The 24562-nt window shown below is 47.5% G+C and overlaps 1 protein-coding gene across 1 annotated transcript in view; it reads right to left on the bottom strand.

Annotated features, from left to right (window-relative positions):
• CHRNB2 (cholinergic receptor nicotinic beta 2 subunit) overlaps nt 1–22516 on the bottom strand; it is a 53315-nt gene extending 30799 nt beyond the window's left edge. The window contains exon 1 of the mRNA XM_077463938.1: nt 22191–22516. Coding sequence (XP_077320064.1) covers nt 22191–22260 — 70 coding nt within the window. The 5' untranslated portion in view covers nt 22261–22516. The remainder of the gene's footprint in view (nt 1–22190) is intronic.
• Between the last annotated feature and the right edge of the window lie 2046 nt (nt 22517–24562).

Raw genomic sequence — 24562 nt, 5'->3', positions numbered from 1 at the left:
CGTTTGCTGGTGATAACAACTTGGCCCCCCCCCCCCCCCGTTAGTGGAATCGGCATGTGAGATCTACGGCTTCTCCGCGCCTTCCAGTAATTGTGCGATTAGGAACGTGTCAAATGGCCGTTAGTGACCCAGCGCTAAAGCGGTGGAGGTGGCAAAAAAATAAATCCTGGTTTTGCTATTTCACCGAGAATGCTTTGCCCTCCTTTGGACGCAAACGTTGGACTAAAAAGGTCAGATAAAGTCTACATTTTGAAGATACGGTTGGTGGTTCCCCTTTAAGGAGGCCGACCTACAATGGTGGACTGGCGATGTCCATTCTCATAAAGTCTGTATTATGAATATATCGTGGGTGATTCTCCTGTAAGAAGACCGACCAGAAATGGTGGACTGGCTATGGTCTGAGGCCGGTTGGCCATGGTGGTCAGATCAGGTCTGCTGGTGGGTCTGGAAATAGAAGCGACTAGCTATGGACTTCCTATGGTCTGAGGCCGCTGGCGGGTCTGGAAATAGAAGCGCCTAGCTATGGACTTCCTATGGTCTGAGTCCGCTGGCCATGGTGGTCAGATCAGGTCTGCTGGTGGGTCTGGAAATAGAAGCGACTAGCTATGGACTTCCTATGGTCTTAGGCCGCTGGCCATGGTGGTCAGGTCAGGTCTGCTGGTGGGTCTGGAAATAGAAGTGACTAGCTATGGACTTCCTATGGTCTGAGGTCGCTGGCCATGGTGGTCAGATTAGGTCTTCTGGTGGGTCTGGAAATAGAAGCGACTAGCTATGGACTTCCTATGGTCTGAGGCCGCTGGCCATGGTGGTCAGATCAGGTCTGCTGGCGGGTCTGGAAATAGAAGTGACTAGCTATGGACTTCCTATGGTCTGAGGCCGCTGGCCATGGTGGTCAGATCAGGTCTGCTGGTGGGTCTGGAAATAGAAGCGCCTAGCTATGGACTTCCTATGGTCTGAGGCCGCTGGCCATGGTGGTCAGATCAGGTCTGCTGGTGGGTCTGGAAATAGAAGCGACTAGCTATGGACTTCCTATGGTCTGAGGCCGCTGGCCATGGTGGTCAGATCAGGTCTGTTGGTGGGTCTGGGAATAAAACCACACACCAAAAATGGAGCTCAATGATTCGTAGAAAATATTTATACAGCCAACATATTTTGGGGGGGGGGGGGGCCTTTTTCAAGGCACTTGGTGAAACAGCCAGCCACTCCCATGAGGAGCTGAACAAAAATAAACCTTCTATCTATTGGTGTCCATTCCCACAAAGTCAGATAAAATCTATATTATGAATATACTGGGGGTGATTGTCCTTTAAGAAGAACGACCTACAATGGTGGACTGGCGATGTCCATCCTAATAAAATCTATATTATGAATATATCGTGGGTGATTCTCCTATAAGAAGACCGACCAGAAATGGTGGACCGGCTATGGGCCGAAGCCCAATATTTATACAGCCAACACATTTTGGGGGGGGGGGGGGCCTTCTTCAAGGCACTAGGGGAAACATCCAGCCACTCCCATGAGGAGCTCAACAAAAATAAACCTTCTAGTCATTGGTGTCCCTATATTATGAATATACTGGGGGTGTTTGTCCTTTAAGAAGACCGACCTACAATTGTGTGCTGGCTATGGTCTGAGGCCGCTGGCCATGGTGGTCAGATCAGGTCTGTTGGTGGGTCTGGGAATAGAAGCGCCCAGTAAAAATGGAGCTCGATGGTTCATATAAAATGTTGATACAGCCAACACGTTTCAGGGAAAAAGCCCCCTTTCTTCAGGGCATTGGGGAACCGGCCAACCACTCCTATGAGGAGCTCAACAAAAATAAACCTTCTATTCATTGGTATCTATTCTCACAAAGCCAAACCGACCTATGGTCCGAGGCTGCTGGCCATGGTGGTCAGATCAGGTCTGTTGGTGGGTCTGGGAATAGAAGCGCACAGTAAAAAAATGGAGCTCAATGATTCATAGAAAATATTCATACAGCCAACACGTTTCAGGGAAAAAGCCCCCTTTTTCAGGGCATTGGGGAACCGGCCAGCCACTCCTATGAGGAGCTCAACAAAAATAAACTTTCTATTCATTGGTGTCCATTCTCACAAAGTCACTCATGGGCGGGTCCGCTTTCTAAAGCCAATCCACTTCAGACTTTCCAAAGCAGGAATAAATGTGATTGGTGGCTTTGAGGGACTTCTTATTTCTGATATTTTTTTTTTTAATCAGGATTTCTGTATGCGTGATCCAACATGGATCCTGAAGGGGGTGTGTCTGGGATTTTCTCTTCTGCATCACATGCTGGTGTCCCCGAAACACGGTTTTAGAAAAAAAACAGGATATGAGTTGACTGTGGGATACCAGCGATGTTTATATCATTGGTGGTCAATGCGAAAAATAGAGTCTCAAATGTGTCGTCACGCCCCCCCCCCCCCCCACAATTCCAGACTGAAGTGTAATGCGTCAAGTCAAGTTCAAAACGAATGAGCTACAACGCACCTCAACTGCCAAAAAATGTGGTCCCAGTACAAACACGGGTTCGAATTTTGAGTGTTGAGTCAAGGAGAATAGTGTTGCCCATAGAAGTCACTATTTCTGAGACAGCTCTTTTCTGATTGGTTTCAGTGGGCGACCATGCTTCCCCTCCCTCCCCCCCAGACCTGACCTCCCCCCCCCCCCCGTTCTTCCGAGAAGCGAATGCAGAAACTGAGGTCTGCCGGCTGCAAAACGAGGGCAGATATTCGAGATATCGGTAATTAGAAAAATAATTTGAGGTCGAGAAACCTCCGACCTCAGCTGGAACAACGCGTTTCAGTCTGTCACTCCAGAGAAGATTAAAAAAAAAATGGATGAAATCTCCTAGAAAAAGGAAAGAAAATGTCTGATAAATGAGATCACAGATTGTATCTCTTAGCATCTCTGGATCAATAGATATTCAATATAGAGAAGAAAAAAGACCTCCAACACTGTGCGATGATGGCCACAAGAAAATGAAAAGTCACCGAGATAATGACCAGATGATATTAACCAATCACGGTATAAAGCCGAGAAGCTCTGGGATGGAAGTATAGTTAAATAGTTACATAGTTATATAGTTACATAGTTATATAATTACATAGTTACATAGCTGGTGAGGTTGATAGTTATATAGTTACAACATATATTTTTTTTTTGGTCAAAATGGTGAATGTTGCAATATTTACAAAAAAAATGTAAAAAATAAATAAATTATATATATATAAATACATTTTATATATATATATATATATATATATATATATATATATATATATATATATATATATATATATATATATATATATATATATATATATATATATATATATATATATAAATTTTAAGCAAAGACCCTATAAAATAAAATGGCAAATGCTGCAATATTTTTAATAAATATATATATTTTCGAAATATTGCAATGATCGCCATTTTATTCTCTAGACCTAGGGTATTTGCTTAAAAAAAAAAAATGATATATTATATATTTATATATATATATATATATATATATTTATTTTTTTTGTTGGCGAAAATGGCGAACGTTACAATATTTTTTTTATATATATTAGCAAAGACCCTGGAGAATAAAATGGCTATTGTTGCAATATTTTATGTCGCACAGTACAAGTTTTTTTTTTCAAAAAAGTATATATATATATATATATATATATATATATATATATATATATAAATTTTCGGGTTCTAAGTAATTTTCTAGCAAAAAATACTGATTTAAAGAAAAAGTAGTTACAAGGCTGCACAAGGTGCCCCCCCCCCCCGAAGTCGGCGCAGGTAGGTTATAGCTTAGCTTTGTTGAAAGTCTCCGAACAGACCTGGCTGGCTCGCCAAAATTTAAAACGGAAAATGAAATTGCTTCCATACTGCCGCGCGTCTCGGCCTGACACCCCTTCAGAGACCGGCAAGACTATACAGGCGCCGCGTGTCACCCATCATTCAGTGGTCTGATGATCTTCTAACAGGCTGACCATATGGACCGCTAAGATAAAACAATGAGCCACATCTGGTCATAATTAGTGAGCTGGAAACACCTACTGGCCTCTCATCAACACTGTAAGATACAACACAAAGAGTGGGGGGGGGTTCTTCATTGTGGGAGGGGCAGAGACACAAACTACTGCAGGAAATCTCCCCATTGTGGGAGGGGCAGAGACACAAACTACTGCAGGAAATCTCCGCATTGTGGGAGGGGCAGAGATACAAACTACTGGGGGAAATCTCCCCATTGTGGGAGGGGCAGAGATACAAACTACTGGGGGAAATCTCCCCATTGTGGGAGGGGCAGAGATACAAACTACTGGGGGAAATCTCTCCATTGTGGGAGGGTCAGACACACAAACTACTGCAGGAAATCTCCTCATTGTGGGAGGGGCAGAGATACAAACTACTGAGGGAAATCTCCCCATTGTGGGAGGAGCAGAGACACAAACTACTGGGGGAAATCTCCCCATTGTGGGAGGGGCAGAGACACAAACTACTACAGGGAAATCTCATTATTGTGGGAGGGGCAGAGACACAAACTACTGGGGGAAATCTCATCATTGTGGGAGGGGCAGAGACACAAACTACTGGGGGAAATCTCCCCATTTTGGGAGGGGCAGAGTCACAAACTACTGGGGGAAATCTCCCCATTGTGGGAGGGGCAGAGACACAAACTACTACAGGGAAATCTCATTATTGTGGGAGGGGCAGAGACACAAACTACTGGGGGAAATCTCATTATTGTGGGAGGGGCAGAGACACAAACTACTGCAGGAAATCTCCCCATTGTGGGAGGGGCAGAGACACAAACTACTACAGGGAAATCTCATTATTGTGGGATGGGCAGAGACACAAACTACCGGGGGAAATCTCATCATTGTGGGAGGGGCAGAGACACAAACTACTGGGGGAAATCTCACCATTGTGGGAGGGGCAGAGACACAAACTACTGGGGGAAATCTCACCATTTTGGGAGGGGCAGAGACACAAACTACTGGGGGAAATCTCCCCATTGTGGGAGGGGCAGAGACACAAACTACTGCAGGAAATCTCCCCATTGTGGGAGGGGCAGAGACACAAACTACTGCAGGAAATCTCCTCATTGTGGGAGGGGCAGAGACACAAACTACTGGGGGAAATCTCCCCATTGTGGGAGGGGCAGAGACAAAAAAAACACTGGGGGGGGGATCTCACCATTGTGGGAGGGGCAGAGATACAAACCAGGGGGGAGAAATCTCCCCATTGTGGGAGGGGAAGAGACACAAACTACTGGGGGAAATCTCATCATTGTGGGAGGGGCAGAGACACAAACTACTGGGGGAAATCTCACCATTGTGGGAGGGGCAGAGACACAAACTACTGGGGGAAATCTCACCATTTTGGGAGGGGCAGAGACACAAACTACTGGGGGAAATCTCCCCATTGTGGGAGGGGCAGAGACACAAACTACTGCAGGAAATCTCCCCATTGTGGGAGGGGCAGAGACACAAACTACTGCAGGAAATCTCCTCATTGTGGGAGGGGCAGAGACACAAACTACTAGGGGAAATCTCACCATTGTGGGAGGGGCAGAGACAAAAAAAACACTGGGGGGGGGGATCTCACCATTGTGGGAGGGGCAGAGATACAAACCAGGGGGGAGAAATCTCCCCATTGTGGGAGGGGAAGAGACACAAACTACTGAGGAGAAATCTCCCCATTGTGGGAGGGGCAGAGACACAAACCAGGGGGGAGAAATCTCCCCATTGTGGGAGGGGAAGAGACACAAACTACTGAGGAGAAATCTCCCCATTGTGGGAGGGGCAGAGACACAAACCACTGGGGGGAGGGATCTCCCCATTGTGGGAGGGGCAGAGACACAAACCACTGGGGGGAGGGATCTCCCCATTGTGGGAGGGGCAGAGACACAAACCACTGGGGGGAAATCTCCCCATTGTGGGAGGGGCAGAGACTATTACAGATGCTGTTTGTCACCAGTCATTCAATGGTTTGATAATTTTCTAACAGGCTGACCATATGGACCACTAAGATAAAACTAGGAACCACAAAAATGAGTGAGCTGGAAATGCCTACCGGCCTCTCACCAACACTGCAAAATAGAACATAAAGGGGGCGAAGTGACATGGTGGAGGTCCCGAGTCAAACCTCTAAGAAGCCAAGGCCAGGGGACGGAACTGGAGGACCCGCTGGCTGTACCAATATGGGAATTCTTGGCAATTTGGCTAGGGGCTGTGCCCACAACCTTTGGTCCTCACAACACATTTTGGGTATTGGGTAGAGTAGGAGCTCTTCCAACTCCCGCTATGGATGGTTCCTTGTAGGTCTATTGAAGGTCCAATACCATTGTGTTCCTTTAACTATTACTTGGATGGTTACATTATATTCTCAAATTGCCCACCATTTCTTAGCCGTGAGCCACAGATTAATACCGGATTACCGGATGGTGGTAAGATCTGTCACTTGAAAGTCATTCCCCAAGACGAAGCCTAGACTTTTTATCTATGGAGTCGTCCCGGGAAACTCAGAGACCGACGTTCCACCTCTACGTCTTCCCCGATGTCCTTTCCTTCACTGGAATATCTGAAATATGTCACAGCACTCAGCATTTTCCCAAGTCCCCGAGGTCCCCCTGCAGTCTTTTCACAGGGCCCCCGGTGTGAAATGAACCATGGGTGTTGCAACACAACCTCTTCTTTACATACTGATACAAGGTGATGGGAATATTAAGGGGCCACCTTGAATGGGAAAGGTCTTTACTGCACTACCAAGAAGCTACATACTCTGCAAGATGTGGCACAATACTGGAGAGGGAGGGGCAGAGATACAAACTACTGGGGGGAATCTCACCATTGTGGGAGGGGCAGAAACACAAACTACTGGGAGGAATCTCCCCATTGTGGGAGGGGCAGAGACACAAACTACTGGGAGGAATCTCACCATTGTGGGAGGGGCAGAGACACAAACTACTGGGAGGAATCTCACCATTGTGGGAGGGGCAGAGACACAAACTACTGCAGGGAAATCTCACCATTGTGGGTGGGGCAAAGACACAAAATACTGGGAGGAATCTCCATATTGTGGGAGGGGCAAAGACACAAAATACTGGGAGGAATCTCCCCATTGTGGGAGGGGCAAAGACACAAAATACTGGGAGGAATCTCCCCATTGTGGGAGGGGCAAAGACACAAAATACTGGAGAGAAATCTCCCAATTGTGGGAGGGGCAGAGACACAAACTACTGCAGGGAAATCTCCCCATTGTGGGAGGGGCAGAGACACAAACTACTGGGAGGAATCTCCCTATTGTGGGAGGGGCAGAGACACAAACTACTGGGAGGAATCTCCCTATTGTGGGAGGGGCAGAGACAAACTACTGGGGGGAATCTCCCCAATGTGGGAGGGGCAGAGACACAAACAACTAGCAGGAATCTCACCATTGTGGGAGGGGCAGACACAAACTACTGGGAGGAATCTCACCATTGTGGGAGGGGCAGACACAAACTACTGGGAGGAATCTCACCATTGTGGGAGGGGCAGAGACACAAACTACTGCAGGGAAATCTCACCATTGTGGGTGGGGCAAAGACACAAAATACTGGGAGGAATCTCCCTATTGTGGGAGGGGCAGAGACACAAACTACTGGAGAGAAATCTCCCAATTGTGGGAGGGGCAGAGACACAAACTACTGCAGGGAAATCTCCCCATTGTGGGAGGGGCAGAGACACAAACTACTGGGAGGAATCTCCCTATTGTGGGAGGGGCAGAGACACAAACTACTGGGAGGAATCTCCCTATTGTGGGAGGGGCAGAGACAAACTACTGGGGGGAATCTCCCCAATGTGGGAGGGGCAAAGACACAAAATACTGGGAGGAATCTCCCCAATGTGGGAGGGGCAAAGACACAAAATACTGGGAGGAATCTCCCCATTGTGGGAGGGGCAGAGACACAAACTACTGGGAGGAATCTCCCTATTGTGGGAGGGGCAGAGACAAACTACTGGGGGGAATCTCCCCAATGTGGGAGGGGCAAAGACACAAAATACTGTGAGGAATCTCCCCATTGTGGGAGAGGCAGAGACACAAACTACTGGGGGAAATCTCACCATTGTGGGAGGGGCAGAGACACAAACTACTGGGGGAAATCTCACCATTGTGGGAGGGGCAGAGACACAAACTACTAGGGGAACGCTCCTCATTGTGGGAGGGGCAGAGACACAAAATACTGGGATAATTTTATTGAATAAAGTCACTAATGTCAAGCTGAAACAGAAATATTGTTTCTACATGGAGATAATCTTTAAATAGGTGTAAACAATGAACCGTCTTCCTTCTCCGGGATTTTCGCTGATGATGGGTTGACTACAAACAATACTCACACCACACAATGCTCAGGATAACAGATCTGACATTCTGAAAGGGAAAATTCCCAGCGTGTGACGCCTCTCGTCCCCTATCTACAATATTCTATGAATTTCTAATTAAAAAATGCAAAATTCTTCCATCACAGTGACACCGCCATGCCTGGATTTAATTAAATCTGAGCATAAAATATATCAGTTTACAGCTGCGGAGAGAGCGATCGCTGTTCAGCGGGGTCTTTACAAAGAGACATACTCCCCCATAAGTCGGGCGCGGGTCCCGCTCTTTGTTAATGCGATTGTGTCTCACAGTGACATTGTCAGGCTGAACAAATGTCACCAGTCCATGTAGTTCAATTAAAATAAAATAAAATAAATGCATAAACCCTTATATGTGGTTTCCTGTCAGGTAAGGAATATGTGATAGATTAGGGTCACTCTGGGTGCAGAAACCCTATGTACAGTAAATGAGAGATGTTGGGGATGATAGGTATGAGGGATGATGGGGTAAGGTGTATGAGGGATGATGGGTGTTGGAGTGATGGGTATGAGCAATGATGGGGTGATATGAGGGATAATAGGGTGATTTCAATGCGGGATGATGGGTATGGGGGATGGTGGGTATGAGGGATAATAGGGTAACGGCTAAGCGGGACGATGGGTATGGGGGATGATGGAATGAATGCTATGCAAGATGATAGGTATGGGGAATGTTGGGGTGATCACTATGCAGGATGATGAGTATGAGGCATAATGGGGTAAATGTTAAGTGGGGTGATAGGGTGAATTCTATGTAGGATGATGGGTATGGGGGATAATGGGGTGATCACTATGCAGGATGATGGGTATGAGGGATGATGGGGTGAATGCTATGAGGGATGATGGGTATATGGGATAATAGAGTCATGGCTATGCAGGATAATGGGTTAATTGCTATGCGGAATGATGGGTATGAGGGATGATGGGAGTGATGGGGATGAGAGATTATGGGTATAAGGGATGATGAGTATGAGGGGGGATGATAGGGTGATGGGTAGATAGGAGAATGTGTATGAAGTGTGGTGAGTATGAGATATAATGTGTGTTGGGATGATGGGTACGGAGGCATGATGGTTACGAGGCATGATGGGTACGAGGCATGATGGGTACGAGGCATGTAGGATGAAGGGTATGTAGGATGAAGGGTATGCAGGATGAAGGGTATGCAGGATGAAGGGTATGCAGGATGATGAGTATAAGTCATGATGGGTACGGAGGCATGATGGGTACGGAGGCATGATGGGTACGGAGGCATGATGGGTACGAGGGATGATGGATGAAGGGTAGGAGGGATGATGGGTACGAGGGGATGATGGGTACGGAGGGATGATGGATACGGAGGGATGATGGGTACGGAGGGATGATGGGTACGGAGGGATGATGGGTACGGAGGGATGATGGGTACGGAGGGATGATGTCTACTGAGGGATGATGGGTACTGAGGGATGATGGGTACTGAGGGATGATGGGTACTGAGGGATGATGGGTACGGAGGGATGATGGGTACGGAGGGATGATGGGTACGGAGGGATGATGGGTACGGAGGCATGATGGGTACGGAGGCATGATGGGTACGGAGGCATGATGGGTACGGAGGCATGATGGGTACGGAGGCATGATGGATGAAGGGTACGAGGGATGATGGGTACGGAGGGATGATGGGTACGGAGGGATGATGGGTACGGAGGGATGATGGGTACGGAGGGATGATGGATGAAGGGTACGAGGGATGAAGGGTACGAGGGATGAAGGGTACGAGGGATGAAGGGTACGCGGGATGAAGGGTACGCGGGATGAAGGGTACGCGGGATGATGGATGAAGGGTATGTGGGATTCAGGGTACGAGGGATGATGGGTACGAGGGATGATGGATGAAGGGTACGAGGGATGATGGGTATGAAGGATGATGGATGAAGGGTATGTGGGATGAAGGTACGCGGGATGAAGGGTACGCGGGATGAAGGATGAAGGGTATGTGGGATGAAGGGTAGGAGGGATGATGGATGAAGGGTACGAGGGATGAAGGGTACTAGGGATGATGGGTACGGAGGGATGATGGGTACGGAGGGATGATGGGTACGGAGGGATGATGGGTACGAGGGATGATGGGTACGAGGGATGATGGGTACGAGGGATGATGGATGAAGGGTACAAGAGATGATGGGTACGCGGGATGAAGGGTACGAGGGATGAAGGGTATGAGGGACGATGAGTATAAGTCATGATGGGTACGAGGGATGATGGATGAAGGGTATGTGGGATGATGGATGAAGGGTATGTGGGATGAAGGGTACGAGGGATGATGGATGAAGGGTACGAGGGATGAAGGGTACGAGGGATGAAGGGTACGAGGGATGATGGGTACGAGGGATGATGGATGAAGGGTACAAGAGATGATGGGTACGCGGGATGAAGGGTACGAGGGATGAAGGGTATGAGGGATGATGAGTATAAGTCATGATGGGTACGAGGGATGATGGATGAAGGGTATGTGGGATGAAGGGTACGCGGGATGATGGATGAAGGGTATGTGGGATGAAGGGTACGAGGGATGATGGATGAAGGGTACGAGGGATGAAGGGTACGAGGGATGAAGGGTACGAGGGATGATGGGTACGGAGGGATGATGGGTACGGAGGGATGATGGGTACGGAGGGATGATGGGTACGGAGGGATGATGGGTACCAGGGATGATGGGTACGAGGGTTGATCGGTACGAGGGTTGATCGGTACGAGGGTTGATCGGTACGAGGGATGATGGATGAAGGGTACAAGAGATGATGGGTACGCGGGATGAAGGGTATGAGGGATGATGAGTATAAGTCATGATGGGTACGAGGGATGACGGGTACGAGGGATGACGGGTACGAGGGATGACGGGTACGAGGGATGACGGGTACGAGGGATGACGGGTACGAGGGATGGTTAAAACTATTCTGTGTCCCTCTTACAATTTTACTTCCTCGGACCAGGAAAACTGATGACTATCTGGGGGTGACCTTTATCTTGGAGTCTATGGAGCGCTCACCTCCTGCGGCGGCCATCATCCCAATAGGGAATCGCTCCTTTAAATTGTGCGTTGTCGATCGTGTGATGCACGGCGATGGCGTCTCTGTGTACGGGGAGACGCACAATGTCGCAGTTTGCTCAGTTTTTTCACAATAGATATAAAATCACAGTAAATGAGGTGCGCGGGGAACCATTTACCCAACGACCTTTCGCACTCGCAGACGCCGCGCGGCGTATGGATCCCTCTGTACCTGAACGCTGTACTGCTTCATTATACGGAAGAAACGAGCAACCCTTTACCATGGCAACCGAAACTAAATAAATGATAAATGGACTTGGCATGGCTGGCGTCGTATAGAAGAGCCTGAGAGAGCCGATGTCGTACCGCCGCCGTCCGCGCCATCCTCCTGCAAGATGGCCGGAGTGCAGCACGCAGTCCAGACAACGTATACACGGTGTGCACACGGGGCGCATGCATTATACATGAGAGAACGTATAAACATAACATGACCTGCGTGGTGGTAATACAGAGCCCTGATCACTGCCATACATTACACCGGAGGAGTCCGCATAGAAAAGACGATCTACATCCCATAATATATCATCCACATACTGACTGCAGACCCACCGCACAATGTATACAATGTATCAATGTGAGAGGATCACCGCGTGTCCTCTTCACTGTATAGATACGATGTACAGGGCTTTGAAAAAGTATTCATAAATACAGCTGTTCTGTGAAGCCCCTTGTATGGCGCCCCCTTTACTCTGATACCCCTAACTAAAATCTAGAGGATCCAATTGCCTTTGGAAGTCACCTAATTAGTAAATAGAGTCCACCTGTGTGTCATTTAATCCCAGTATAAATGCAGCTGTTCTGTGAAGCCCTCGGAGGTTTGTTAGAGAACCTTAGTGAGCAAACAGCATCATGAAGACCAAGGAACACACCAGGCAGGTCAGGGAAAAAGTTGTGGAGAAGTATAAAGCAGGGTTTGGTTATAATAAAATCTCCCGAGCTTTGAACATCTCACGGAGCTCTGTTCAATCCATCATCGGAAAATGGAAAGAGTATGGGCACAACCGCAAACCTACCAAGACATGGCCGTCCATATACAATGTATCGGTGGTAGAAGGTTGGGCAGTATATATATACAATGTATCGGTGGTAGAAGGTCGGGCAGTATATATACAATGTATCGGTGGTAGAAGGTCGGGCAGTATATATATATATATATACAATGTATCGGTGGTAGAAGGTTGGGCAGTATATATACAATGTATCAGTGGTAGGTCGGGCAGTATATATACAATGTATCGGTGGTAGAAGGTTGGGCAGTATATATATACAATGTATCGGTGGTAGAAGGTCGGGCAGTATATATACAATGTATCGGTGGTAGAAGGTCGGGCAGTATATATATATATATATATTAGAGGTCGACCGATATATCGGCCGATATTTGCCGTTTTTTAAATAATCGGCATCGGCCGATTTGTGCTGATAAAAAGCCGATTTAGAACTACAGCGGGACTTTGAAATGATTTCTGTATAGAATGGTCTAAGTTGACTGAGTGGTCATAGCAACCCTTTCCTCCTCTCTGGGCTGCCAAGAAAAGAACTAAATGATACAATGTTTACACTTGAATGAATTAAGTCATCTCTGTGTGTAGAAGTTCTCAGTTTAACCATTTAAAGACTAATTCTTTTCTGACACTTGTTGCTTACAAGTAAAAATCCTGTATTTTCTGCCAGAAAATCACTTAGACCTCCCCCAAAAATGATATATATTTTTTTAGCAGAGATCCTAGGGAATAAAATAGCGGTTGTTGCAATATTTTATGTCACACGGCATTTGCACAGAGGTCTTTCAAATGCATTTTTTGGGGAAAAAAATACACCATTTAAAAAATAAAAATAAAATAAAAACAGTAAACTTAGCCCATTTTTTTTTTTGTCCAAAAGTTTTGACTACCTGTTTTTATTTAATATATATATATTTTTTTTTATCTAAATCATACATACAAGTAAACTGATTGGAGGTTTGTTTTGTTTAATAAATGTTTAACTGTAAGAAATTTTCTGTATCACTTATGAAGACTGCTTTCACACTGGAGCGGGCAGGCGTTGATGGTAAAACGCAAGTTTTAGCGGCTCTTTACCATCATTTTAGCGGTGCTATTTGGCTGCTAGTGGGGCACATATAACCCAGCTAGCGGCCAAGGAAGAGGTTAAATGCGCCCATGAAGCACTGCTGCCAAATCGCATTGCATGCGCTTCGGCAGTGGTGCCCATTCATATCAATGGGCAGGAGTGGTGGAGGAGCGGTATACACCACTCCAAACGTGCTGCTCTGTCTTTCACACAGACTGCAGGGGAGCCATTTTGCAGGCACTTTACAGGCGCTATTTTTAGCCCAAAAGCGCCTTAAAACGCCACAGTGGGAAAGGTGTGTTAGATCAAGGGGGATTAAAAATAAATAAATAAATAAAATAAAATCGGCCTAACATATCGGCCCAAAAAAATCGGCATCATATATCAGCAATCGGCCGCCATGATTTCTAAATATCGGCATCGGCATCGGCCAGAGAAAAACCCATATCGGTCGACCTCTAATATATATACAATGTATCAGTGGTAGAAGGTTGGGCAGTATATATACAATGTATCAGTGGTAGGTCGGGCAGTATATATACAATGTATCAGTGGTAGAAGGTTGGGCTGTATATATACAATGTATCGGTGGTAGAAGGTCGGGCAGTATATATACAATGTATCAGTGGTAGGTCGGGCAGTATATATACAATGTATCAGTGGTAAGTCGGGCAGTATATATACAATGTATCAGTGGTAGGTTGGGCAGTATATATACAATGTATCAGTGGTAGGTCGGGCAGTATATATACAATGTATCGGTGGTAGAAGGTCGGGCAGTATATATACAATGTATCGGTGGTAGAAGGTCGGGCAGTATATATACAATGTATCAGTGGTAGAAGGTCGGGCAGTATATATACAATGTATCGGTGGTAGAAGGTTGGGCTGTATATATACAATGTATCGGTGGTAGAAGGTCGGGCAGTATATATACAATGTATCAGTGGTAGGTCGGGCAGTATATATACAATGTATCAGTGGTAAGTCGGGCAGTATATATACAATGTATCAGTGGTAGGTTGGGCAGTATATATACAATGTATCAGTGGTAGGTCGGGCAGTATATATACAATGTATCGGTGGTAGAAGGTCGGGCAGTATATATACAATGTATCGGTGGTAGAAGGTCGGGCAGTATATATACAATGTATCAGTGGTAGAAGGTCGGGCAGTATATATACAATGTATCAGTGGTAGAAGGTTGGGCAGTATATATACAATGTATCAGTGGTAGGTCGGGCAGTATATATACAATGTATCGGTGGTAGAAGGTTGGGCAGTATATATATACAATGTATCGGTGGTAGAAGGTCGGGCAGTATATATACAATGTATCGGTGGTAGAAGGTCGGGCAGTATATATACAATGTATCGGTGGTAGAAGGTCGGGCAGTATATATATACAATGTATCGGTGGTAGAAGGTCGGGCAGTATATATACAATGTATCGGTGGTAGAAGGTCGGGCAGTATATATATATATATATATACAATGTATCAGTGGTAGAAGGTTGGGCAGTATATATACAATGTATCAGTGGTAGGTCGGGCAGTATATATACAATGTATCGGTGGTAGAAGGTTGGGCAGTATATATACAATGTATCAGTGGTAGGTCGGGCAGTATATATACAATGTATCGGTGGTAGAAGGTTGGGCAGTATATATATACAATGTATCGGTGGTAGAAGGTCGGGCAGTATATATACAATGTATCGGTGGTAGAAGGTCGGGCAGTATATATACAATGTATCGGTGGTAGAAGGTCGGGCAGTATATATACAATGTATCGGTGGTAGAAGGTCGGGCAGTATATATATATATATATATATATACAATGTATCGGTGGTAGAAGGTCGGGCAGTATATATATACAATGTATCGGTGGTAGAAGGTCGGGCAGTATATATACAATGTATCGGTGGTAGAAGGTCAGGCAGTATATATACAATGTATCGGTGGTAGAAGGTCGGGCAGTATATATACAATGTATCGGTGGTAGAAGGTCGGGCAGTATATATACAATGTATCAGTGGTAGGTCGGGCAGTATATATACAATGTATCAGTGGTAGGTCGGGCAGTATATATACAATGTATCGGTGGTAGAAGGTCAGGCAGTATATATACAATGTATCAGTGGTAGAAGGTCGGGCAGTATATATACAATGTATCAGTGGTAGGTCGGGCAGTATATATACAATGTATCAGTGGTAGAAGGTCGGGCAGTATATATACAATGTATCAGTGGTAGGTCGGGCAGTATATATACAATGTATCAGTGGTAGAAGGTCGGGCAGTATATATACAATGTATCGGTGGTAGAAGGTCGGGCAGTATATATACAATGTATCAGTGGTAGAAGGTCGGGCAGTATATATACAATGTATCGGTGGTAGAAGGTCAGGCAGTATATATACAATGTATCAGTGGTAGAAGGTCGGGCAGTATATATACAATGTATCAGTGGTAGAAGGTCGGGCAGTATATATACAATGTATCGGTGGTAGAAGGTCGGGCAGTATATATACAATGTATCGGTGGTAGAAGGTCGGGCAGTATATATACAATGTATCAGTGGTAGGTCGGGCAGTATATATACAATGTATCAGTGGTAGGTCGGGCAGTATATATACAATGTATCGGTGGTAGAAGGTCAGGCAGTATATATACAATGTATCAGTGGTAGAAGGTCGGGCAGTATATATACAATGTATCAGTGGTAGGTCGGGCAGTATATATACAATGTATCAGTGGTAGAAGGTCGGGCAGTATATATACAATGTATCGGTGGTAGAAGGTCGGGCAGTATATATACAATGTATCAGTGGTAGAAGGTCGGGCAGTATATATACAATGTATCGGTGGTAGAAGGTCAGGCAGTATATATACAATGTATCGGTGGTAGAAGGTCAGGCAGTATATATACAATGTATCGGTGGTAGAAGGTCGGGCAGTATATATACAATGTATCAGTGGTAGAAGGTCGGGCAGTATATATACAATGTATCAGTGGTAGAAGGTCGGGCAGTATATATACAATGTATCAGTGGTAGAAGGTCGGGCAGTATATATACAAATGTATCAGTGGTAGAAGGTCGGGCAGTATATATATATATACAATGTATCAGTGGTAGAAGGTCGGGCAGTATATATACAATGTATCAGTGGTAGAAGGTCGGGCAGTATATATACAAATGTATCAGTGGTAGAAGGTCGGGCAGTATATATATATATACAATGTATCAGTGGTAGAAGGTCGGGCAGTATATATATATACAATGTATCGGTGGTAGAAGGTCGGGCAGTATATATATATATATACACAATGTATCGGTGATAGAAGGTCGGGCAGTATATATATATATACAATGTATCGGTGGTAGAAGGTCGGGCAGTATATATATATACAATGTATCGGTGGTAGAAGGTCGGGCAGTATATATATATATACACAATGTATCGGTGATAGAAGGTCGGGCAGTATACAGACAATAGTAGACATGTGGTATATCACACATTACATCCTACAGACGGATCCATATGCTGCAATAGCAACACAAACATCAATTTCGATCTGAGTGTAGTAAAATGCACATGGAGGGTGCGTCCCCCTTTATATACACACACAGTATATGGAGAGGGGGAGGGGGGAGATGACACCGAGACACACCATATATTCACCTAGAAACCTTCACACATAACACTGAGATATAAACAAGTATCACATAAACGTAAACACAAGAGTCACAATATACACAACACACACACAGAGCGCCTATCACACACCCCAACCTAGGAAAAAGGAGAATTATAATAATAACAATAATAATAATAATAATACACGGAGCACCTACATACACAATAATCCGACATGTATCCACAATATAGAGATCCCATACACTCCCACACACGGCTGTATGGTGGGGCCAGACATGACATGATATATATATATATATATATATATATATATATATATATATAGGGTGATGGGATTTCGGTGGTGATGAGGATTCAGGGGTGATGGGTCAGTGATGGGATTTCGGTGGCGATGAGGATTGGGGGTGATGGGTCAGTGATGGGATTTCGGTGGTGATGAGGATTCGGGGTGATGGGTCGATGATGGGGTGATGGGATTTCGGTGGCGATGAGGATTGGGGGTGATGGGTCAGTTATGGGATTTCCGTGGTGATGAGGATTCGGGGGTTATGGGTCGGTGATGAGATTTCAGTGGCGATAAGGATTCGGGGGATGATGGGTCAGTGATGGGATTTCGGTGACGATGAGGATTCAGGGGTGATGGGTCGGTGATGGGGTGATGTGATTTCGGTGGCAATGAGGATTGGGGGTGATGGGTCAGTGATGGAGTGATGGGATTTCGGTGGCGATGAGGATTCGGGGGTGATGGGTCAGTGATGGGATTTAGTTGGCGATGAGGATTCGGGGGGTGATGGGTCAGTGATGGGATTTTGGTGGCGATGAGAATTCAGGAGTGATGGGGTTGATGGGATTTCGGTGGCGATGAGGATTTGGGGGTGATGGGTTAGTGATGGGGTGATGAGATTTTGGGGGGTGATTGGATTTTAGGATAATGAGGTGTAGGGTGGTAATGAGTCAGTAATGGGGTGATGATTTTTTGGTGGCAATGAGGTGTGGGGTAATGATGGGGTTTAAAGAGGTGGTGGATCAGTGATGGGGTGATTGGATTTTGGTGGTAATGAAGTTTCGGGGGGGGGGGGTGATGGGATTATGGTAGTTATGAGGCTTTGGGAGGTGATGGAGCGATGGGCTTTTGGTGGTGATGAGGTTTTGGGGGTGATGAGGTTATGGGTCAGTGATGGGATTTTAGTGGTAATGAGGTTTGGGGAGGTGATGAAGTGATGGGATTTTGGTGGTGATGAGGATTTGGGAGGTGATGGGATTTTGGTGGTGATGGGGTTACAGGTCAGTGATGGAATTTTGGGAGGTGATGGAGCGATGGGCTTTTGGTGGTGATGAGGTTTTGGGTCAGTGATGGGATTTTGGTGGTAATGAGGTTTGGGGAGGTGATGAAGTGATGGGATTTTGGTGGTGATGAGGATTTGGGGAGTGATGGGGTTATGGGTCAGTGGTGGGATTTTGGTGGTGATGAGGTTTTGGGAGGTGATGGGATTTTGGTGGTCATGAGGTTTTGGGAGGTGATGGGATCTTGGGGGTGATGAGGTTATGGGTCAGTGATGGGATTTTGGTGGTGATGAGGTTTTGGGAGGTGATGGGATTTTGGTGGTGATGAGGTTTTGGGGGTGATGGGGTTATGGGTCAGTGGTGGGATTTTGGAGGTGATGGGATTTTGGTGGTGATGAGGTTTTGGGGGTGATGGGGTTATGGGTCAGTGGTGGGATTTTGGTGGTGATGAGGTTTTGGGAGGTGATGGGATTTTGGTGGTGATGAGGATTTGGGGAGTGATGGGGTTATGGGTCAGTGGTGGGATTTTGGTGGTGATGAGGTTTTGGGAGGTGATGGGATTTTGGTGGTCATGAGGTTTTGGGAGGTGATGGGATCTTGGGGGTGATGAGGTTATGGGTCAGTGAAGGGATTTTGGTGGTGATGAGGTTTTGGGAGGTGATGGGATTTTGGTGGTGATGAGGTTTTGGGGGCGATGGGGTTATGGGTCAGTGATGGGATTTTGGTGGTAATGAGGTTTGGGGAGGTGATGAAGTGATGGGATTTTGGTGGTTATGAGGTTTTGGGAGGTGATGGGATTTTGGTGGTAATGAGGATTTGGGGAGTGATGGGGTTATGGGTCAGTGGTGGGATTTTGGTGGTGATGGGATTTTGGGAGGTGATGTGATTTTGGTGGTGATGAGGTTTTGGGAGGTGATGGGATTTTGGGGGTGATGAGCTTTTGGGGGTGATGGGGTTATGGGTCAGTGATGGGGTGATGGGGATGAAAAGATTTGGGTGATATTGAAGTTTGGGTGACACGGCGCTTGAGTTGTTGGGGTGTTGAGGTAATGAGGGTTTTGGGGGTGATAGGGTGTTAGTGCATAGAGGTATTGGAATTATTGGGGTGTCAGTGGTAATGAGGTGACGGGGTGTTGGGGGTAATTTGTGTTGGTGGTAATGAGATGTTGGGTGGATGGAGTTTTGGCGGTGACGAGATGTTGGGGAATTGGGGTAATCAAGTGTTTGGAGATGATAACAAGTATTGGGGTGATGGGTGTGTGATTATAGAGATGCAGTTATGGTGTATTGGGGGTAATGTGTACAAGGCATGATGAGGACTTGGGGGTGATGAGTTGCTGGGTAATAGGGGTGATGGGTAAGAGGGGTGAGGGGTAAGAGGGGTGAGGGGTAAGAGGGGTGAGAGGGGTGATTGGTATGGGGGGGGTGATGTTATTGGTGTTGGGGAATGGGGGGTGATGGGTGTTGGAGGATGATGGGGTGATGGGTATGAGAGGAGATGGATAAGAGAGATGATTGGTGATGATGGATGTTGGAGTACTGTATGATGATAGATGATGGGGTGATGGATGATGTAGGCGATGTTGGGTGATGATGGGGTGATGATGGGGAATGATGAGGTGATGGGTGAGGATAGGGGATAATGGGGTGATGGATGTTAGGGGATGATGGGGGGTTATGGGTGAGGATGGGGTGATGGGTGATGGATGTTGGGTGATGGGGATGATGGGGGGTGAGGATGGGGAATGATGAGGTGATGTGGGGGGGGTGATGTTGAGGGATGATAGGATGATGGGTAAGGTTGGTGATGGATGTTGGGTGATGATGATGGGGTGATGTTGGGGGATGGGGTAATAGGTGAGGATGGGGTGATGATGGGGTGATGATGGGGTGAGGATGATGGGGTGAGGATGATGGGGTGAGGATGATGGGGTGAGGATGATGGGGTGAGGATGATGGGGTGAGGATGGGGGATGTCGGGTGATGATGGGGTGAGGATGGGGATGACGGGTGATGATGGGGGATGACGGGTGGTGATGGATGATGGGGGGATGGGGTGAGGATGGGGGGGATTATGGGTGATGGGGGGATGGCGGGTGATGATGGGTGATGGGGGGGTGATGGGGGGATGATGGGTGATGATGGGGTGAGGATGATGGGGTGAGGATGATGGGGTGAGGATGATGGGGTGGGGATGGGGTGATGATGGGGTGAGGATGATGGGGTGAGGATGATGGGGTGGTGATGGGGTGATGATGGGGTGATGATGATGGGGTGATGATGATGGGGTGATGATGATGGGGTGAGGATGGGGTGATGATGATGGGGTGAGGATGATGGGGCGATGGGTGGATGATGGGGTGATGGGTGGATGATGGGGTGATGGGTGGATGATGGGGTGATGATGGGTGATGGCGGGTGATGATGGGGTGAGGATGATGGGGTGATGATGGGTGATGATGGGGTGAGGATGGGGTGAGGATGGGGTGGTGATGGGGGGATGACGGGTGATGATGGGGTGAGGATGGCGTGAGGATGGCGTGATGATGGGGTGAGGATGGGGGGGGATGATGGGGTGAGGATGGGGGGTGATGATGGGGGGATGATGGGGGGATGATGGGGGGATGATGGGGGGATGATGGGGTGACGGGTGGTGATGGGGTGATGATGGGGGGATGATGGGTGATGACGGGTGATGACGGGGTGAGGATGGGGGGGGGATGATGGGGTGAGGATGATGGGGTGATGATGGGGGGATGATGGGGTGATGTTGGGGTGATGGGGGATGACGGGTGGTGATGGGGTGATGATGGGGTGAGGATGGGGTGATGATGGGGGGATGATGGGGTGATGATGGGGTGATGGGGGATGACGGGTGGTGATGGGGTGATGACGGGTGATGATGGGGTGAGGATGGCGTGATGATGGGGTGAGGATGGGGGGGATGATGGGGTGAGGATGATGGGGTGATGATGGGGGGATGATGGGGGGATGATGGGGGGATGGGGGATGACGGGTGGTGATGGGGTGATGATGGGTGATGATGGGGTGATGATGGGGTGATGATGGGTGATGACGGGTGATGACGGGGTGAGGATGGGGGGGGGATGATGGGGTGATGATGGGGTGATGATGGGGTGATGTTGGGGTGATGGGGGATGACGGGTGGTGATGGGGTGATGATGGGGTGAGGATGATGGGGTGATGATGGGTGATGATGGGGTGAGGATGATGGGGTGATGATGGGTGATGATGGGGTGAGGATGATGGGGTGATGACGGGGTGAGGATGGGTGATGATGGGGTGATGATGGGGGGATGATGGGGTGAGGATGATGGGGTGATGATGGGTGATGATGGGGTGAGGATGATGGGTGGTGATGGGGTGATGATGGGGTGAGGATGATGGGGTGATGATGGGGGGATGATGGGGGGGATGATGGGTGATGTTGGGGTGATGATGATGGGGTGATGATGATGGGGTGATGGGTGAGGATGGGGTGATGATGGGGGGATGATGGGGTGAGGATGATGGGGTGATGATGGGTGATGATGGGGTGAGGATGATGGGGTGATGATGGGGTGGTGATGGGGTAATGATGGGTGATGATGGGGTGAGGATGATGGGGGATGACGGGTGATGATGGGGTGAGGATGGGGGATGACGGGTGTAGTAGTACTCACTCCTCAGTAGCCCGAGCAGGGAGAGATGTAGTAGGAAGAAGGGGGCCGCCATCATCATCATCATCCTCATCCTCGGGGTGCTCACAGCCTCATGTCTCCGGTAGGTCCCCTTACACCCCCCGGTCCCCTCCCCGGCCCCGGTGTTCCGCCATCTGTCCGCTCTCCGAGGTGCTGAACCCTCCGCACGATCCCGGATCTCCCCTCGATATATCTCCGCCCCCCCCGGTGCTCTCCGCCCCGCTCTCTCGGTGTGTCAGGCGGAGGAATGGACGGTCGGGGATCCCCGGTGTCAGCCGTAGGAGGATGGAGAGTCAGTGCGCAGAATCCGGAGCCGGCCACCGGGGGAGCCCGAGAGAGAGAGGAGTGACGTCACTGGAAGACCCCCCTCCCCTCCCCCTTATCATCGAATGTCCCCCCTCCCAGGACTACTGAGATATATAATATAACCCCCCCCCCCCTCCATATCATCATATAATGACCCCCCCATCATCATATAACCCCCCCATCATCATATAACCCCCCCATCATTATATAATGACCCCCCAATCATCATATAACCCCCCATCATTATATAATGACCCCCCAATCATATAACCCCCCATCATTATATAATGACCCCCCCAATCATATAACCCCCATCATTATATAATGACCCCCCAATCATATAACCCCCCATCATTATATAATACCCCCAATCATCATATAACCCCCCATCATTATATAATGACCCCCCCAATCATCATATAACCCCCATAATTATATAATGACCCCCCCAATCATCATATAACCCCCCATCATTATATAATGACCCCCCCAATCATCATGTAACCCCCCATCATTATATAATGACCCCCCCAATCATATAACCCCCCATCATTATATAATGACCCCCCAATCATATAACCCCCCCATCATTATATAATGACCCCCCAATCATCATATAACCCCCATCATTATATAATGACCCCCCAATCATATAACCCCCCATCATTATATAATGACCCCCCAATCATCATGTAACCCCCATCATTATATAATGACCCCCCCATCATATAATTCCCCCCCATTATGTAATGACCCCCCCAATCATATAATTCCCCCCCCTCATTATGTAATGACCCCCCCCCCCTATCATATAATCTTATCATATAATTCTCCCTCCTCCATCATATATAACTCCCTCATTATATAATGACTCCCCCTCAACATATAATTTCCCCTCCCCCTCATCAGGTACAATATCTGACAAAAGTGAGTACACCCCTCGGTGACATTTCTTCTCCCTTTTCATGTGACAACACTGAAGAAATGACACTTGTCTACAATGTAAAGTAGTGAGTGTACAGCTTGTATAACAGTGTAAATTTCCTGTCCCCTCAAAATAACTCAACACACAGCCATTAATGTCTAAACCGCTGGCAACAAAAGTCAGTACACCCCTAAGTGAAAATGTCCAAATTGGGCCACAAAGTGTCAATATTTTGTGTGGCCGCCATTATTTTCCAGCACTGCCTTAACCCTCTTGGGCATGGAGGTCACCAGAGCTTCACAGGTCACCACTGGAGTCCTCTTCCCCTCCCCCATGATGACATCACAGAGCTGGTGGATGTTAGAGATCTTCCCCTCCTCCACCTTCCGTTTGAGGATGCCCCACAGATGATCAATAGGGTTTAAGTCTGGAGACATGCTTGACCAGTCCATCACCTTTACCCTCAGCTTCTTTAGCAAGGCAGTGGTTGGTGTTGGAGGTGTGTTTGGGGTGGTTATCATGTTGGAATACTGCCCTGCGGCCCAGTCTCTGAAGGGAGGGGATCATGCTCTGCTTCAGTATGTCACAGTACATGTTGGCATTCATGGTCCCCTCAATGATCTGTAGCCCCCCAGGGCCGGCAGCACTCATGCAGCCCCAGACCATGACACCCCCACCACCATGCCTGACTGTAGACAAGACACACTTGTCTTTGTCCTCCTCACCTGGTTGCCCCCACACACGCTTGTCACCATCTGACACCAAATACGTTTATCTTGGTCTCATCAGACCACAGGACGTGGTTCCAGTAATCCATCTCCTTAGTCTGCTTGTCTTCAACAAACTGTTTGCGGTCTTTTCTTGTGCATCATCTTTAGAAGAGGCTTCCTTCTGGGATGACAGCCATGCAGACCAATTTGATGCAGTGTGTGGCGTATGGTCTGAGCACTGACAGGCTGACCCCCCACCCCTACAACCTCTGCAGCAATGCTGGCAGCACTCATACGTCTATTTCCCAAAGACAACCTCTGGATATGACGCTGAGCACGTGACCTCAACTTCTTTGGTGGACCATGGCGAGGCCTGTTCTGAGGGGAACCTGTCCTGTTATACCGCTGTATGG

Source organism: Lithobates pipiens, unplaced genomic scaffold (genome assembly GCF_037356315.1).
Source record: "Lithobates pipiens isolate NorthernLeopardFrog02 unplaced genomic scaffold, aLitPip1_a1.2 Scaffold_30, whole genome shotgun sequence".
Lineage (NCBI taxonomy): Eukaryota > Metazoa > Chordata > Amphibia > Anura > Ranidae > Lithobates > Lithobates pipiens.
This window is presented reverse-complemented; position numbering and strand designations above follow the sequence as displayed.